The sequence below is a fragment of the Galeopterus variegatus genome, unplaced genomic scaffold, assembly GCF_000696425.1.
Source record: "Galeopterus variegatus unplaced genomic scaffold, G_variegatus-3.0.2 Scaffold1032, whole genome shotgun sequence".
NCBI lineage: Eukaryota > Metazoa > Chordata > Mammalia > Dermoptera > Cynocephalidae > Galeopterus > Galeopterus variegatus.
This window is the reverse complement of record NW_007727143.1, coordinates 227947-245622: the sequence shown is the minus strand read 5'-3', so window position 1 is coordinate 245622 and position 17676 is coordinate 227947. Positions and strand designations below refer to the sequence as shown.

The 17676-nt window shown below is 48.5% G+C and overlaps 1 protein-coding gene and 1 long non-coding RNA gene across 2 annotated transcripts; both read left to right on the top strand.

The window, feature by feature from the left end:
• Positions 1-3423: 3423 nt before the first annotated feature.
• On the top strand, positions 3424-13449 carry HBEGF (heparin-binding EGF-like growth factor). Its single transcript, XM_008574320.1, has 5 exons — positions 3424-3748; positions 3966-4139; positions 6957-7134; positions 12455-12610; positions 13364-13449. The coding sequence occupies exons 1-5, from the start codon at positions 3703-3705 to the stop codon at positions 13434-13436; spliced, it is 627 nt and encodes a 208-aa protein (XP_008572542.1). The 5' UTR covers positions 3424-3702; the 3' UTR covers positions 13437-13449.
• A 99-nt stretch (positions 13450-13548) lies between these two features.
• LOC103591796 lies at positions 13549-15399 on the top strand. Its single transcript, XR_550615.1, has 2 exons — positions 13549-13612; positions 13961-15399. It is a non-coding gene; the product is annotated as an uncharacterized LOC103591796 (long non-coding RNA).
• The last annotated feature ends 2277 nt before the right edge of the window (positions 15400-17676 follow it).

The window sequence follows — 17676 nt, the reverse complement described above, 5'->3', positions numbered from 1 at the left end:
AATTATGTAGGCTAGTACTTCTGGACCTGGCTGATGTAAGAATTACCTGCCCAGGGCCGGCCCTGTGGCGCACTGCTACAGTGCGCCGCTTGGGAGTGTGGCGGGGCTCCCGCCGAGGGTTCGGATCCCACATACAGACCGGTTCCCGCTCACTGGCTGACCGAGGTGCGGGAGCAGCGCCGAGGGTTGCGATCCCGTTGCCAGTCCCGGTCCAGTACGGGCGCGACACTGAGGGTTGCGATTCGTTGCCAGACACGAAAAAAGACAAAAAAAAAAAAAAGAATTACCTGCCTAAAACACACATAATCAGGCCCCACCCCAGGAGATTTTTATTTAGGAGGACTGGGGTACAGCCTGGGCATTTTATCTTAAGTAAATTCCTAGGTAATTCTGATTCACAGCTAGGTTTGGGAAAACCAATCTACTAGGATAGATGTCTCAGCCACAGCAGGGAAGGAACTCTGGATCCTCTCCAAGTCCCTTTCTTGTCACCACCAGCACCCCTTTCTCCCAGGCCCTCCCCACTGGCTTACTAGTGCTCTCCCCAAAGCAAGGACCATGTGGCCTAGAAGTGAGTCAGTGGCACACAGGGTCCCATGGAGCCTGCCTTTCCAGAGGCCTGGTAACCCCACATAAGCTGGGAAGCAGGATGCCAGAGTGTGCTCTGAATATGCCTCCTTCTGACCCACTGGTGGCTTAAGGCCAGCCAGTCTCCAAGCCTCAGTTTGCTCATGGTCAGTAGACAGTAAAGGAAGTAGACTTGCCCATTTGAACTCTGCTTCTTTAGAATTATGTCCCTGGCATTTTGACAGCCAGAGAGCAGGTGGAGGAGACCTGGGCAGGAGGGGAGGATATGGACGCATCCTGTATAACTGTGCTTTCCCATTGACATCTCATTTGATTCTCACGAAGATGGGGAATAAAACAGTGTCTACTTAGGGTTACAATGTCTTCTGTTATCTATATCTGGCCTTTTAATGTTCTGCTGTCATCTCATATCCCTCCTTTTCTGGACTTCTTTCTTTTCCTTGAGTGCTCCGAGCTTATTTCTACCTCAGAGTCTTTGCACTATTTGCACAGCTTGGAACGCTTTTGCGATGGAGATCATAAGTCTGGTTCTTTCTTCTCTTTCAGGCCTCAGCTAATCAGTCATCAAATCTAAAATGTCATCATTGTATTTTAATTTTCATCTTAGCACTTATCACTATAATACATATTTTTCCTTGTTTATTTACTTAATGCGTTGCCTGTCTCCCTCACAATAGAATGTCAGCTCCATGAAAGCAGGTCCTTGGCTGTCTCGTTTATTGATGTGCCCCCCCCCCAGTGCCTAAAAAGTGTTCAGTGAAAGTCTGTAGAATAAATGAGTTAATGATGTTGCCCCGGCATGAACTGTGATTCCTTTTTTTTAATTAGAGGACACCCAGGGTTCTGAGAGAGGAAGTGACTATCCCAAATCCATTTCAAGCCTTTTGTCTTCTTTTTCCAGGCCCTTCCCATAAAACCTGGCTGACACACAAACCTAGCTGGGGTGAGGCTCCCAGGTGTGATGAAAGCTTGGAGTTGCCCCATGAACAGGGCTGAGGCTGATGTGGGGGGTGAGAAGGCGGAAGGACAGAGCACGCAAGGGAGAGGCAGGCTGAGACAGGAAAGCAGGGTGTGAATCTGGCAGCGGGTGGGGGAAATGGGGGGTGATTTGGCCATGTGTCAGGAAGTATTTCCCTCCACCCTCCCCTGAGGAGAGCCCTGACCCCAAGGTGACTTTGTTTTGGGGAAGCAGATGGTCAGGCAGCAACTGAAAGAGACACAAAGGTGTGGCCTGGGCAGTGGCCATCCCCTGAGATCCTAGGCCCAATACCAATCACCCATAGTGGCTCTTGGCCAACTAGGTGGCAGGTGAGCTTGCATCTGAAACCAGCTCAGCTACAACGTGGAGCCTCAGACCTGGCCTAGAGGCAGGCAAGGGGTCTGGGGAAGGGAGAGAAAAGAGGCCTCTAAAGAAATACAGTGGTTAAGGTAGAATGCTTAGTGATAATAATAACAATAATAATAATTGGTCACATTTCATGAGAGTCATATTATAATATGACTGGCACTGTACTAACTGCTTTATTCTCTGGTTCAGTCCTCAACAAGCTCTCTCCAGAGTAGGTATTATTATTATTATTACTATTGTCATTCCTATTTGAGAGATGTAGAAAAAGGGTCAGCAAGATTAAGTATCTTTTCCAAGGTCACACAGTATGTAGCAAAGGCAGGATTCAAACTTAGGTCTGTAGTGATTCCAGTGCACTATGGAAACCTAGGCCTGGGGAAGATTGCTGGGGCAAGTTAAGAGGGCAGAACCAGATTGACCCCTGCACAGGTGGGGGTGGGGAGGGACAGTGGGACAGACAGTATATAAATAGTAGGCCTGTTTTTATCCCTACACAAGGGCTGAACCAGGCAAGTGCTCTATCTGGCACAATTTGAGGGCTCTGAAAATCCCTCCCCAGCACGTCCCTGAGAGCTGAAATACCTACTGAGAGAGTCATTTCTTTGGGTCAGGACATTGACTCCAGAAGACCCCTGTAAAAATACATGGGTTAGAAGAGAAACAACAACCATCTCCTGGCACCTGTTGAACATAGCAATCTAGGTTAGCCAGCTGGGTCCTGTGGGAAGGGGGCTCATTCTTTGTGTCGGGAAGAAGGTGGTGTTCACAGGCAAGGAAGGTATGAGGCTTGTTTCACTCCTGTGTCTCTACAATCCCCAAAGCCTGGGAATTATAATTCATAGTTCAAAAATCCTAATGTAGACTATGTCCCCCAGGGGAATAGGGAGGGTGGGAGGGGGAGCCACTTCAGCATCTGGGAGAACACTAACTTCCTTCGCTTCTGCTGGATTGATACCAAGTGCCTGCAACTTCAACTCTGGTTATCTCGGGCTCACGAGATCTGCTGGCATTCACGCATCTAATTTTTAAATGATAAACGAATTTATTATTATTTACTACTTGCTGTGTTGGTAGGCAAAAAAGTGGGTTTCTGAAACTCAGAAAGTGACACGGGTGGAGACACCTGGTATGGAGCAGGGACGGCCCAAGGGACCACCAGACCCTGAGCACAGCTCAGCTCAGCAGTCACAAGGCTGCAGCGCGACAGGCTTTTGGGGAAAGGTAGGAACCGCCACCTGCTAGTCAGTAGCCCCACCCACAGTCAGGCCGCGGCTGCCCTGGCCTGGTCCCAAAAACTGTAAGCGCCGCCCCCTCCTCCAGCCTCCTTCCCCCGCCGCGAGGGGTCGCGGGCTGCACTGCCGGCGCCGCGAGCCGGGCGCGCTTCCCAGCACGGGAGGGGGAGGGAGGGGGGAGGGGCGGCGCCGGGCGGGGCGGAGCTTCGGCGCCTCTGGGAGCTTATTCCCGGCCGCGCGCCGGGAGCCCTCCCGTCTGCCTTGGGAGCTGCGCTCAGCACGAGGCTGGACTGCCTGACCGAGACGCAGGGGCTCGGGCGGACTCACTGACCGGAGGAGCGAGCAGACAGACGCACAGCGACCGCGAGCTGCGTGCAGGTCCCAGCCAGGCTTGCGCCCAAAGGCGGGCAGTAGACGGTGCCCCGAGGAATCTCCTCCGCACCGCAGCCCCGCAGCCCCGCTCTGGTGCCAGCGCCGCGTGGCCGCCGCCTCCAAAGTGATTGCTGCCTTGTCGCCTCCACCCCGTCCGGGACCATGAAGCTGCTGCCGTCGGTGGTGCTGAAGCTCTTTCTGGCTGCAGGTAAAAGGGCTGCTGACACCCGCGATCGTCTGGGGGATGGGGGCGCTGTGTGCTGGGGGCGCTGTGTGCTGGGGGTACGGGAGAAGGTCGCTGCAGCGCCTCCGGCGCGCGCCACTTGGTGGGGCCCATGCGCCCTGGTGGGCAGGCATCGGCATCAGTGCTCGTGGTCGGGGGTCTGGGTGGGGATGTCTGATGTGGCCTCGCCCCTCTCCCGTAGTGCTCTCGGCGTTGGTGACTGGCGAGAGCCTGGAGCGGCTTCGGAGAGGGCTGGCGGCTGGAACCAGCAACCCGGACCCTCCCACTGGATCTACCGACCAGCTGCTACCCCAGGGAGGCAGCCGGGGCCGGAAAGTCCTGGACTTGGAAGAGGCAGATCTGGATCTTTTCAGAGGTGGGTGTGGGGACCGCCCATCCTCGGACCCGGGTGGGCAGTTGAAGAATACGCGGATCTGAGATTCACGCTGTTTGGGTTCCCCTGTGGGTTGGAGGTATTAATGGAGGACCTCAAGAAAAGGCTGATCGGCCTGACAGGGGAACTGAGAGATCCTGGAATATAGCCCCGCCGTGTTTCTTTTCCTTGGGCCTCACCTGCCTGGTTGGTGTCTTTCTGGGTACTTTGGGGCAAATTGAAATAGGCAATTTATCAGGGGTTGGTATATTCCTTTGAGATAAGCTGGGTGATAGGAACAAGGAGTGGTTGAGATGCTTTCCCTAGAGTTCCTATGTAAAAACGGGCACTAGTCCTAATTCCCACATCAAGTGAGTGTTATATATAAGATAGAGATAACAGATGTGGACATGCCCAGGCACATAGAAAGTGTGCAGTGTTAGTCTCCTCCATCCACCTGTCTCCAGGTTGGGAAAACAGAGGGGAATGAGGAACTCTTGGCCTCCCTGGGTGAGCACTGGGACCCTAGGGGGCTGAATTGAAATGCTGGGTGTCTATGAATGCTACCCAAAGCCTGGAGATTTCCTGATCACCTTGACTCCCCTGAGGAGTCTCCAAGGGGGAAAGGCCATGTTGAATCCTCCAACCAGCGTATGTGGCTGTGGCTGAGTACAGGCATAGGGCAGAGTCCAGAGCCTGTCCGCTTCCCTACCCCCAGCCACCTGCAACGATTCTCTAGGGTGGAGCAGGGACTAAGCCCTGTGGCCCCAGAATGACTATATTTGGTTGGAAAAAATACCCACCTGTTCTAGCCCCACCTGCTCCTCAGCTGCCCTTCTCCCTCCTTACCCAGAGTTTCCTTTGGGTGCTCTCTGTGCTTTGTATAAATCAAAAGTCTGCTCCCAAGCTGAGCCTGGGCTCCCACACTCCATCCTCTCACAGTGGCCCTCTGGGGTCATGCGTGTCTTGAACAGCCTGAACTCTCCTGGGCTGGGCAGGGCTGGGCTGGGCTGTGACTCACCCCCCACCCACTTGGCTGCTCCTCATATCTCTGCAGACCTGACTCATTGCTCCCCCTCCCCAGCAGGAGCCTAGCTGTCATCCCACCACTCTCTCCCTCCTGTTTCTGATTGGCTTGGCTCTCCTGCCTTGCTTTCCCACAGCCCTGGTCACTGGGTTCCTCTGACCACCCGCCTCACTTTCTGAGCTCTGAAGGGCCCTGGGATTAGATCAGAGGAGACTAGGGACTATGGGGCTGCTGTCATCTGCTTCTCTTCCCTTCTCTTGGCATTCCTGGGTGAGGACTATTTTTCAGGTCTGGGGATCCTATCACCTAAAACAAATAACTGCTACCATTTATTAAATGTCTATTGTGTTCTAAGCACCTGACATATTATCCTGGTTAATTTAGCAATCTTCTGAGATAGTAACTCTTTCTAAACACATTTGATGGAAAACCCAAAGGTTCAGAGAGGTTCGGCAACTTGTCCAAGCTAATATGGCTGAAATCTGAGCACAAGTCTGCTAACTTCAGAGCCCATTCATTCTTGGCTCAACATCTCAGGTGCTCCAGACTTTTGGAAGGGATGAGATGGGGTGTGTGAGGGAGCTTGGTGTAGTGGGAAAGAACATTGGATGTGGAGTCCACAGACCACATTTCTAATACCAATCCTGCATGACCTTAGGCAAGTCACTCTGCCTTGTGGGACCTCAAGTTTTTCATCTGAAAATGGAAGGTTGTGATGTTCTTTGAAGTTGCTTCCAGCTTGCAGATTCCAGGTCCCCAGTCTAATATATCACGCTCACACTTCTGCAAGACATGTGGCTGTAGCCATGGACAGTGGGTACCTTTTTCCTTCTGGTGACCCAGGGGAATTAGAGAGTGGGATGGGATTGGCATCAGACCCCTGGGTTGATAGGTGTAGCCCATGGTCAGTCCAAGCTGCATGTCTAAGTAAAGTTGTTTTTTCCCAGTCTCTCTGAAGCCTGGAAGGAAGGGGGAAGTCATCATTGTTCCACTTCCTTCTGGAAGTTCCTTACTTTGCATCTCTCTACCCCTTGTACATACTGTGCTCCCATCCCAGAGAGCTATAAAAAGGATATTTGGGAATAAAGGTAAATGGATCTTTGAGAAAGTGGGTGAGCTGTAAAGGGCATAGAGCAGAGTAACTATGTTGCTTGAAGTTGAGAAAGCAAGGCCCTGACCAGAGATGTCTTGCTTACTGTTCCTGAGTCAGGCTCAGCCCTGGGCTCCTGATACCCTGGTACTAATGGGTACCCCAGAGGGGGCCACCTGAGGACATGGACACTGTTTTAATTTTTGGAGGCCTGTACCCCAAAACCTCCAGTACCTTTTCCAGAAGCAATTTTTGTCTGTGACACTGTCTTCCTGCAAGTGGGTCACTGAGTGCAGCATCAGGAAATGAGGCTGACTTAAGGCCAAAATAGAACAAAGTGGGCATAGGGAAGTAGGAGATGGGGATGGAAGGTGGACAATGGGGTGGAGGTGAGGTTTGTGGAATTGCCCAGTGAGCTGGAGTTACTCGACAGAAGCTAGTATTCTGGGAATAAGGTTCTTAAACTGAGTTTGTGAAATGACTTCCTTAGGACCCACCCTAGCCTCTACTTCCTCCTGAGGTTCCCTCTTTCTGGTGGTTCTGCTTAATCCTCCTTCAGCCCTTCACTGAGCCCAGGGGCCTTCCGAGGCCTCTGACTTCTGGTGGGATCAAAGGGTACATACTCCTCCCAACCGCTATGCTGTTCTGACCTCCCTCCCCCAACAAATAGTCAAATACCTAACAGAGTGCCTTTCTCCTGCAGTTGCTTTCTCCTCCAAGCCACAAGCTCTGGCCACACCGAGCAAGGAGGAACATGGGAAAAGAAAGAAGAAAGGCAGGGGCTTAGGGAAGAAGAGAGACCCATGTCTTCGGAAATACAAGGACTTCTGCATCCATGGAGAATGCAAATATGTGAAGGAGCTCCGGGCTCCATCCTGCATGTAAGTGCCCCTTCCCTAGGGCTGAATCTTGTCACTACACTTTTTGTCAGCCATGTAGCTATTCCTTGTGTCACTGTTCCTTGAGTTCATAATTTCACCCAGTTTCTTCTCAACCACTAGGAGGAAGTTGGGAGGAGGGGAAACATTTTTAGTCAGCGGAAGGGCCCCTAACCCCCAACCCCAAATAGGATGCAGTGTCCTGTGGCACGGGATTGTGACGCTCTTTAATCCTTGGAGACATTTCCTGCTCACCCAAAAATGAGATTGTGGTTAGGAGAGCTGGCATCTGAAGTCAGGTCCTTTATTGCTGCCTCATGCTCATGTCCCACTCTGGATGGGAGACACCAGTAGGAAGCATGGCAGAGTGGGTTTCCAGGGTGGGGTAGGGCTCCTACAGGCAGGTATGAGGTGTATGTGGACACACACTGTGCAGATGTGTGTGTACTTGGGTATGAGTGCACATGAGAGAGCAAATGTGGGTTGATTCTAATACATGGCAGGACTGTATAGAGAGGGATCATCATGGGGGTGGGTTGAAGTTCCCTTTCCCTTATTCCTTACCCCAGCAAGGTCCAGGAGGTGGGGGACATGGAGGGTACTGGCCTTTGGCCATAGGGGTGGAGAACACTTCCTTTGTGCAGGATTAACAGGAAATGGAGCCTGACCCTGCAGGCATCAGCCACCAGTTAGGCAGCATCACCCCCTCCCTAGGCAGGGGTGTAGGCGGAGGGGCCATGGGTTCCTAAGCTAAACCCAGCAAACGGCTGCCTTGGCAACTCCTCAGGGATGACAGCACTGCCATGCTCTCTGGCAGGCATAATGTCACCACTGTGCCTGAAGCCAATACCCCACGTCAGGCTGCAAACATCCACTCTCTTCCCTGTGGGGAGGCAGGCTGTGGGGGCCTGTGACACAGGAAACCCTGGGTAAGGCCAGAAGACTCTTATGTGCACACTGCCTCCCAACCCATCAAGAAGTCTGGCTGCCTGGTGTCTCTTCTACCCATGATTAGTACAGATCCCTTGGCTTTTTAAAGCTTCCTTGTCCTGTCTGATCACACACAGCAGAGGTGCCTTGTATTTGACAGTTGGCAGACAGACCTATCATTCCCCATCATGTCCACAGTCACTTGTGTATCCTTTCCTATAACATCCTTGTGTGTCCTTTCCTATAACATTTTTGTCAGGAGCTTGGCATTAGAGGGGATTGTTTAAGAGTGACATAGAGAATCCCCATATTATCCTTCCTGAGGTCTTGTGACAGGGCAGGAAATGTTTGTCTTGAATTTATTAAATGGCATCATTAGCACAGAATGGAGAAAGTAACTGTGAGGGTAGTCAAGACAGACTGAGGCCAAGAATCTGTCTGGGCCAAATTGGTCCAGGACGTTTTGGTGGATGGATGATGGGGCTTCCACTCCTTGGCTGAGAAGCCTTGGAAGGTTGCTCTCATGGAGAGCTGGGCTCAACTGACCACCTAATCTCAGAGAACTTGATAAGTATGCCCAGGGCCACCTTTTTGGTGGCATTAGGGATAGTGATGATAACCATAATGATGCCTTTTCTCATTTGTCCTAGAGCTTCAGGGTTTACATTTAATATGAGTTGAGCCCAACAGGTATGTTGATCACCTATTTGGTGCTACACACTATTGTAGGAGGTGGGGAGATATAGTCATCTGGGATTTTCAAAAGCCCTCTCTTGGGTAGGCAGAGCTTGCTATCACTACTTGAAAGACAAGGGAACTGGAGACCAGAAGTAGGAAGTAATTTGCCTGAGATCAATAGCTAAATAAGTGGATAGAAACAGGGTAGGGTCTCAGGTGCCTGCCTCCTGGTTCGGCATGCTCTTCATGTCCCCAGGCTGTACTTGGTGTTGGCTCTCATAATATTTCTCTATCTCTGTCCTTATAGAGTTTGAGCAGGATTTTATAAAGGGAAGCTGTTGTCCTAGAGGTCTCTTAGGCTTTTACTAGCCTAAAAGCATAGCAATCTGATTTGAAGACTTTATGTCAGCTTACTAAGCAGATTTTCAGGGGGTGGATTCTGCTTCTAGTCTGGCTGCCTCCTGCCTCCAGCCCTTGGTATTTAGGGCAGAATGCAGCAGAAGACCTAGAGCTCCTGGTTTGGGGGAATGTGACATCTGCTTACGTACATCTGCTTGCCTGCTCCTCATTGCTTCCAGACCCAGGAACTGCTAGCCAGGGTGTGTCCAGGCCACTGGGGTGAGCTCGAGGCTAGCCAGCTTCCTAAACCTGTCCTCTGCAGCCACCAAGAACAGGAAAACCCTTTTGTGTCACCAGCCAAAAGTTGCCCTCAAAGAGTAGTTTCCTAGGGTTTCTGACTGCAAAGTTTCCTGGGGCTGGAGGAAACCTGGGGACAGTTGGGCTGAGGAGGACTTAGAGCTAGAAGAGAGACAGGCTTGGGGCTCCATTTGGCCTCACTGCCCAAATGCCCAGAAGGAATGGCTCCATGTGACTTTGACGCCCCATTCCTCAGGATATGGGCAGTACCTTCTGGAGTCTGCTTATGTAATAACTTATACACATGTGGGTCTTGGCCTTTTATTAAGCACTTTCATCTATATTATCTCATTTGATCTTTTTGCACTACTCTAGTGAGATAGGCATGTATTATCCCTGTGTTTTACACAAGGAAACCAAAGCTTGGAAAGGTAATGTGACTTGTCCCAGATCACTGGCCTAGAAATAGCAGCAGGACCAGTCTAGAACTCATGTACTCTGCATCTCCTCCATCAAATGGTGCCCGCTCCACCTCCTGGGGGTAGGGGCAGAGAAATCAGTTTGGAAGATGTCTCTGGACCCTAGAGAGTTCTTGCTTCTGTTGTTATACAAGGTTCAGAAGTGGGTCACAGACATGGCTAGGAAGTATGTCTTAGTTTGGTGGACGGCTGGCTCTGGGCAAGACACACAATCTTGCACCCACTCTGGGATGCTTGGAATGTACTCATCTTTCCACCCCCTTCCCTGGGGAAGCCAGGAGTCATCTGCAAAGAGGGGCAGTTAATATTAGGATGTTTACATTATTATCCTTTTGACTCAGGGTGGGGGTGGAGGAATTATGTAACTGAGTTGCAGGACTCTGAGGCCAAGCTTTATTTCTATCATCTGAGTAACTACCTGTGGAGTTTGAATGATGGTCTGGACAAGAAAAACAGACTCAACTACAGCCTCCCTTCCCCCAGGACAGCATAGTCTCTGAAGTCATCCAGACTGCTGGGTTGAATCCTGGCTCTACCACTCACTAGCTTTGTAATCTTGGGTAGGTTGTTTAACAGAATTTCAGCCTCAGTCTCTTCATCTTTAAAATGGGGGTAGTACCTCCTACTTCACAGTGATGGCTTTAAGACTAAATGATTAGAGTGTGGTGTTATACTATACCAGCCAGCCACCAAAAGAAGGTAAATGAGATGACCCTTATAAAGCAGTTAGCACAGAGTACTTGGCTCGTAGTAAGCCTTTAATGTTTGCTATTTATTATTATTTATTATTCAAACTATGAATAATAAATAATAATAATAATAATACATCCAGAAAGTATGGTCAGACAGCCCCAGGAACCTATTAGATAGGTGTTTCCTCAGGGTTACCAGCACTGTTCACAGTAGAAAGTATCATGAATTTAGAATCTGCCAAGACTGGTTTTTAGTCTTGGCTCTGCAACTTCCTAATTGTGGAACTTTTGGTAAATCACTTAACCTTTCTGATTCTTAATCTTAACCTGTCAATCTGTAAAATGAGGCTGTAACTGCCTACCAGAGTGTTATGAGGCTAAGTTGAACTAATTAATAAGGGGAGTAGCTTGTTAACTACAAACTTCTGTACACAGTGATTTCCCAGGGGTACTCCTGGGAGCTTCCTCCATGTCCTGGTAGGATGGGGGTCAGTTTTTCCCCACCTGGGCTGGGGGGACAGTTGCATGGAGCAGCTGGAAAGGAACTGTACTATGCTATGTGTACAATGGGCCTGACCTACATTTATCCTGCAGTGAGGTGGTTGCTCAGGAAGAGCTGAGAAAGGGGAGGCACAGAGCAAGAACGTAGGGGCAGGGATGTAGAGCCACCCAGCCTGGCCCCTCTGGCACTGCCAGGTCTGGACATGTCTCCTTGCAGCTTGCCTGCTGCCCTCTCAGGAGGAAAAAGGGATTCCTTGCTCTGAGGCATCAGGTACCCAACCTCCTTCCCAGAGAAGGTGCAGCTCAGAATAGAGGACCACCAACTTCTCAGGGCTTCCTTCAGCAGCTAGTGGCCTAAAGTCCCCAGGCAGGCAATGCCATTGCATCCCCTGGCTGAGAGGTGGGCAGTCGGGGGATGGGAGTGGACAGCACCTGAACTCAGAGTTCAACAATCCACATCCACATTTCTGTCCTGCTGTGTGACCTTGGGAAAACAACTCCACCTTTCTGTAAAATTGGTCTCCTGCCTACATCAAAGGTGCTCAGATAAATGAAGGGATGTGAATTTGCGTCTTCAACTGTAAGCCCTTCCAAGTCTTCCTGAGAGCTTCAGGAAATGCTTTGTGTTAGAAGTGGCGGTTGCCATGTGATTTATTTCTTCAGTGCGAAGAGCCAAGGGATTGTTTCTGACATTCTTCCAGCTGGGCAGGAAGATGTTGTCTTGGCTTGTTTACTTTGTCTTGTGATGAAAGAGGCCTGATAACCCAGTGTTCAGAGGCCAAAGGCTGAAGTTAAGCTCCCAAGTTGGGCCCTGCACCCAGGAGGAGCTGGGAGTTAAATGAAGGAAACTTGAGAAAACGATTCCTGGCAAAGGAACAGGGCCTATTAATAGGCTGGGCAGTGGTGGCAAGGGACTGGACGCTGGACGCATTGATGGGCACAGCTGGGTTTATTTCTGAGTCAGAATGTTGAGGGGCCTCAATAGAGGGAGTGATACTGAATCCCCGCTACTCAACCCACCAGCTCTTGTGTCCAATTCCTCTTAAGTCATTTAAACAGAATGCCTTAACGCACGTGTAGTCAGCCACATGTGGAACATACCTAGCTGAGACCTTCAAGTTCTCCCTCGCTTTTTCCCTGACTGGAGCAGGACTCTTAGGCCAGAGAACCAGAAGGAATGGAAGAGGGGAGGGCACCAAGTGAGGGAGGAATGTGACAGAACATTCAGAGGGGCTTTTAAAGAATCTCCTACTAAAGGAGAAGAGTAGAGGAAGGGCAGGGATCACGGTCAGGGGTTGATAGGCTGATGGTGTGAAGAATGGGGTTTGGCTTATGTAGATAGGCCACTGCCAAGAGAGAAAGGCCAAAAAACTAACCTTATCTCTTTCTTGTTCTGTCTTGATCTAGCTGCCACCCGGGTTACCACGGAGAAAGGTGCCATGGGCTGAGTCTCCCAGTGGAAAATCGCTTGTATACATATGACCACACAACCATCTTGGCCGTGGTGGCTGTGGTGCTGTCATCTGTCTGTTTGCTTGTCATCGCAGGGCTTCTCATGTTTAGGTGAGTGTTGGGGGCCCCTGCGTGCTGTGTCTGCAAACACTTCCTTTCCTCCTTTTCCTGGGTCTTCTACCTGATCATCACATGACACTCCCCATCCCCTCACAAATCCTGGGCTAGTTCCTGGGTGCAGATTCTCCAAACACCTGGTTTCTCTGTCATGATATGAGTCCAGTGTCTAGAGGACAGGGTAAAACTTGCCAGGCCATAGTAAGTTCTGTTCCTCACAGGAGTTCTTTTCCTACTTCTGTGGGCCACCTCTTCACACATTTCTTTCTCCTGGATCTGTTCTTTGGTAGCATTTGTGTGTGGTTTGGTAGTCAAGGCATGGGTGGTGCTATTGGAATATCCTTCCAATTCTGAGGCATCTGGACCTCAGACCATGCTTCCATGCCAGGTATGTTCTAGGTTGGGGGAGATCTACCAAGTACTCTATGTCTGTTTTCAAGCAGTGCAACTCATCTGTCATGAGACCTAGGACAAGTCACCTGTCTGTCTTAGGACTGTTATCTTTCAAAGATTGTAATTTTTGTCTATCTACCTCATAAGGATGTTGCGAGGATCAAATAAATGAGGTGAAAACTCATTGTAAATTGTAGCCTGCTGTCAGAGACAGGCATCCTTCAGGGCGGTTGGGTTGCCATACCCTCTAGGCTTTTCCAAGTAGTAGAGGGAACTACTGTGGCAGAATTCTTCAGAAGGATCTGCACTTTGTCATAGCAGACAGGACTTGCTCACAAAACTTATCTTCCTCAGATATCATAGGAGAGGAGGTTACGATGTGGAAAATGAAGAGAAAGTGAAGTTGGGCGTGACTAATACCCACTGAGAGAGACCTGTGCTGAAGGTAATGGTCCATCCTTTGCCCCTTGGCATCATCATTACCTTTCCAGGATCTGTTTCAATGAGTGCTTAATTCTTCTCTTGACCTAGGAGTTGGTGGAAAATGAAGAGAAAGTGAAGTTGGGCGTGACTAATACCCACTGAGAGAGACCTGTGCTCAAGGTAATGGTCCATCCTTTGCCCCTTGGCATCATCATTACCTTTCCAGGATCTGTTTCAATGAGTGCTTAATTCTTCTCTTGACCTAGGAGTTAGGGGGCAGGCTAATGTGGAGTCAGGGTCCCATTGCAGAATTATTTTTGAAAAGACTGTTGGTGCTTCATCTCCACTTAGGATGAAAATTGCTAGAGAGATACCCAAGAAAGATGCCTGATGGGACAGCTTCACCCATCCCCTTTTCTTCCCTCCCCTTCCCAAATGATCAATCCACTTCTTAAGACTGGACCCAGGAGACTCTTAAGACCTCTTTAGACTGGACTAGGCTTTAAATGCTTTTCTCTTGTGCTTTAGGAATCGGCTGGGGACTGCTGCTACCTCTGAGAAGACACAGGTTGGTTGCAGACTCTGCAGAGGGCAAGGACTTCACAACTAGCCACAAAGACTCCTTCATCCCCAGTTGCTATCTTGATTGGGCCTCCCATAATTGCTTTGCCAAAATACCAGAGCCTTCAAGTGCCAAACAGAATATGTCCAGTGGGATCTGGGTCAGAAGAAAGCAAAAACGAGGAACCTTCATGCCCTTCTGATTCTCCTCTACTAAGCCCCAGTCCCTTCCCTAAGTTTGTTTAAATGCTTCTCTTCTGGATTAAAATGCCAGTTAAATTCCATATGCTCCAGGATCTTTGACTGAAAAAAAATAAAAAGAAGGAAGAAGAGCAAGAAGGAAAGATTTGTAAACTTAAAGAAAGCAACAAAGATTGAGAAGCCATGTACTCAAGTAGCCACTGAGGGATCTGCCATTTGGACCCTCCAGAGCTGGATTTGATGAGCTAACTGTGAAATACCACAAGCCCGAGAACTCTGAATTTTGGGACTTCTACCCAGATGGAAAAATAACAACTATTTTTTGTTTGTTTGTTTGTAAAATGCCTCTTAAATTATATATTTATTTTATTCTATGTATGTTAATTTATTTAGTTTTTAACAATCTAACAATAATATTTCAAGTGCCTAGACTGTTACTTTTGCAATTTCCTGGCCCTCCACCCCACATCCCTACTATCTGGCTCAGTGTCATCCTCCCCTGCTGCAAATCTGAGATGGCTCTATCACCCATCTGTAGTAATTTATTGTCTGTCCACATTTTTGAAGACCTTCCATGATCAAAGTGCCACATGGGGAGTTCTGTATGGTTAGGATGTAGGGTTAACTTGGTCAGAGCCACTCTATGAGTTGGACTGCAGTCTTGTCTAGGCGATTTTGTCTACTGTTTGTGTTTTGAAAGCCCAAGGTGCTGATGTCAAAGTGTAACAGATATCGGTGTTTCCCTGTGTCCTCTCCCTGCCAAATCTCAGAAGAGGTTGGGCTTCCATGCCTGCAGCTTTCCCTCACCCCATGGCCCCAGGCCCACAGAGTGGGAACTCACCCTCCCTTGTGTCAAGACATTTCTCTTACTCCTGCCATTCTTCTGGTGCTACTCCATGCAGGGGTCAGTGCAGCAGAGGACAGTCTGGAGAAGGTCTTAGCAAAGAAGAAGGTCGAGGTGGAAAAGGGAACATTGGAGCTGACTGATAATTGGTAATTGATTACCTACCAACTGCTACAGAGAAGGTTGGAGGTAGGGAAGGCTTTTGTGTAACCCCATCCACCTCACCAAAACTACAAAGGTATGCTGTCATGGTCCCTTCTGGAAGTTTCTGGTGCCATTTCTGAACTGTTACAACCTGTATTTCCAAACCTGGTTCATATTTATACTTCGCAATCCAAATAAAGATAATCCTTACTCCACACCCTTCTGTCTGCTTATTTTAACTGGGAACTGGTTTAACATAGGTATTTTTTAAGTACTGACTTGGTGTTAGGATCTATACCAGGCCTATTTATGTATACTACCTCAGTATCGCCAGCAACTTTGTGATAGAAGTACTATTACTGTCCCATTTTTCCAGAAGAGGAAACTGAGGCTCAGAGAGATTATGTAACTTGCCTGAGGATACACAGTAAGTCACAGAGCTGGGACTGGTAGTCTGACTCCAATTATTTTGTCTTAATACTAACGTCATACTACCCCCCGGGACAAGAAAGAATAGACCTTTCACATAAGAAGTTTGGCTGGCTGTACCCAGGAAAGATGTCCACTCATTCAATCAACATTGCTCCTGGCAAGAACAAAGCATCTTTGATTCCCCTCTCATGCTCCACAGCCAATCTATCAGCACATCTTGTCAGCCCTTCCTTTAGAATATATGCTGTATATGCTGTATGCAACCACTTATCACTGCAGCTACCTTCACCCAATCCAATTCATCATCCTGTGCCTGGACTCTTGGGATGACTTCCTCCCTAGTTCCACCTGGCTTCCATATAGCATATTTCCAAAATAATAGCCAGAGTGATCATGTCTTTCATATCCTGTCTGCTCTGCAGGCCTTGCCTACTACCCTATTATACAATAACACATCCCTCCCCCACCCCATTCTCATTCTCTTCGCATTGCTTGATATTTATCCATAGCCCTTATCATCACTAACATATTCTTATTTGTTTATTGTCCATCTACTCCTACTAGAATATTAGCTCCATGAGGATAGGGGTATGTACATTGCTCCAATCCAAGAGTCTGAAACAATACAATTGAGCTGAAGGCACTCAATATTTGTTACATGGAACAATGAATATAGGAAACAATTAAAATCCAGTCTAAGGCCAGCAAGTGGACAGACATGCCATCCAATGCTGCCCTGAAAGTGTGGTTGGGTTTAGAGAGTGGCCTCTGTTGGGGAGGGTGAATGGGGATGACAGGAAGAAAATTGAATTCGGGGCACATCATGTAGCATGGTGTCTTGGGTAGTTGGAGGCAAATAGATCACTGGGAGGCCATTGGAAAAGTACCCCTGGACTGCCCCCTCCTCATCCTCTTCTCTCAGAGAGTTGTGACATTCTGAAGTTTTTCCAGAAGACCACACAGAGATCATGTATGTACTTTGAATATCCTTTTAAAATTTCGGGCAGCAGTAACTACCAAAGCCAAACATACGCATACCCTATAACCCAGCAATTCCACTCCTAGGAGTATACACAAGAGAAATGAGTACATATGTTCACAGAAAGACTTGTACAAGAGTGATCTTAGCATTATTTACAAAAATTAGCTGGAAACTACCTAAATGCCCATTAGTATTGATGATGAAATGAATAAACAAATTGTGATATATCTATACAATGAAGCACTAAATAGCAACATGGATGAATCATATAACATATTGCTGAGTGAAAGAAGCCAGACGCAAAAGAGTACATTCTATGTGGTTTCATTTACTTAAAATTTAAAAACAGGCAAAACTAATCTATGGTGAAAGAAATCAAGAAATAGATTCCCATTGGGATCAGTAATAACTGGAAGAGGGCAGAGGGGGGACTTCAGGTATTCTGATAAAGTTGTTTTATGATCTGGATGTTAGCTACATAGGTGTATTCACTTTGAGAAAACTCATTGAGTACGACTTCTGCGTTTTTCTGTATGCATTATACTTCAATAAAAAGACATTTTTTTGGTTGTCTGGTTAGCTCAGTTGGTTAGAGTGTGGCCTTGTAACACCAGGGTCAAGGGTTCGGATCCCCCTACTGGCTAGCCACTGAAAAAAACCTTTTGTTTTAACTTGGACAGAAGACTTTTTTGCTATTTACATTACATAAAGTTCTGTAAAGTACCAATGTGTTACTTTGGTTATCAGAGAAAAAACAGTAAAGATGTCAGAAATAACTGGAGTGGTGAGTTACTTTGAACTCTCCTTGGGGCTCCCTTTCCTGCTTCCAAGCTTCCAATCTCCAGCCCTTACACTGGGCTGGGCTTTTTCAAGCATAACTTTGTTTCTCCGGATAATGTTTCCTGCAGGTTCAGGGCTTCCTGCCTTTCAGCTTCTCTCTCCTCCTGCCCCTATTGCTGATGGGAGTTCTCCTTGGCAAAGGTCTCTGGGCATCTCTTTGGTTGATACAATGGCCCTTGGAGCCTCTGAACCTGCAGCCACCTCTCAAGATTGGCCATCAGAAGAAATCTGGCCCCCCGA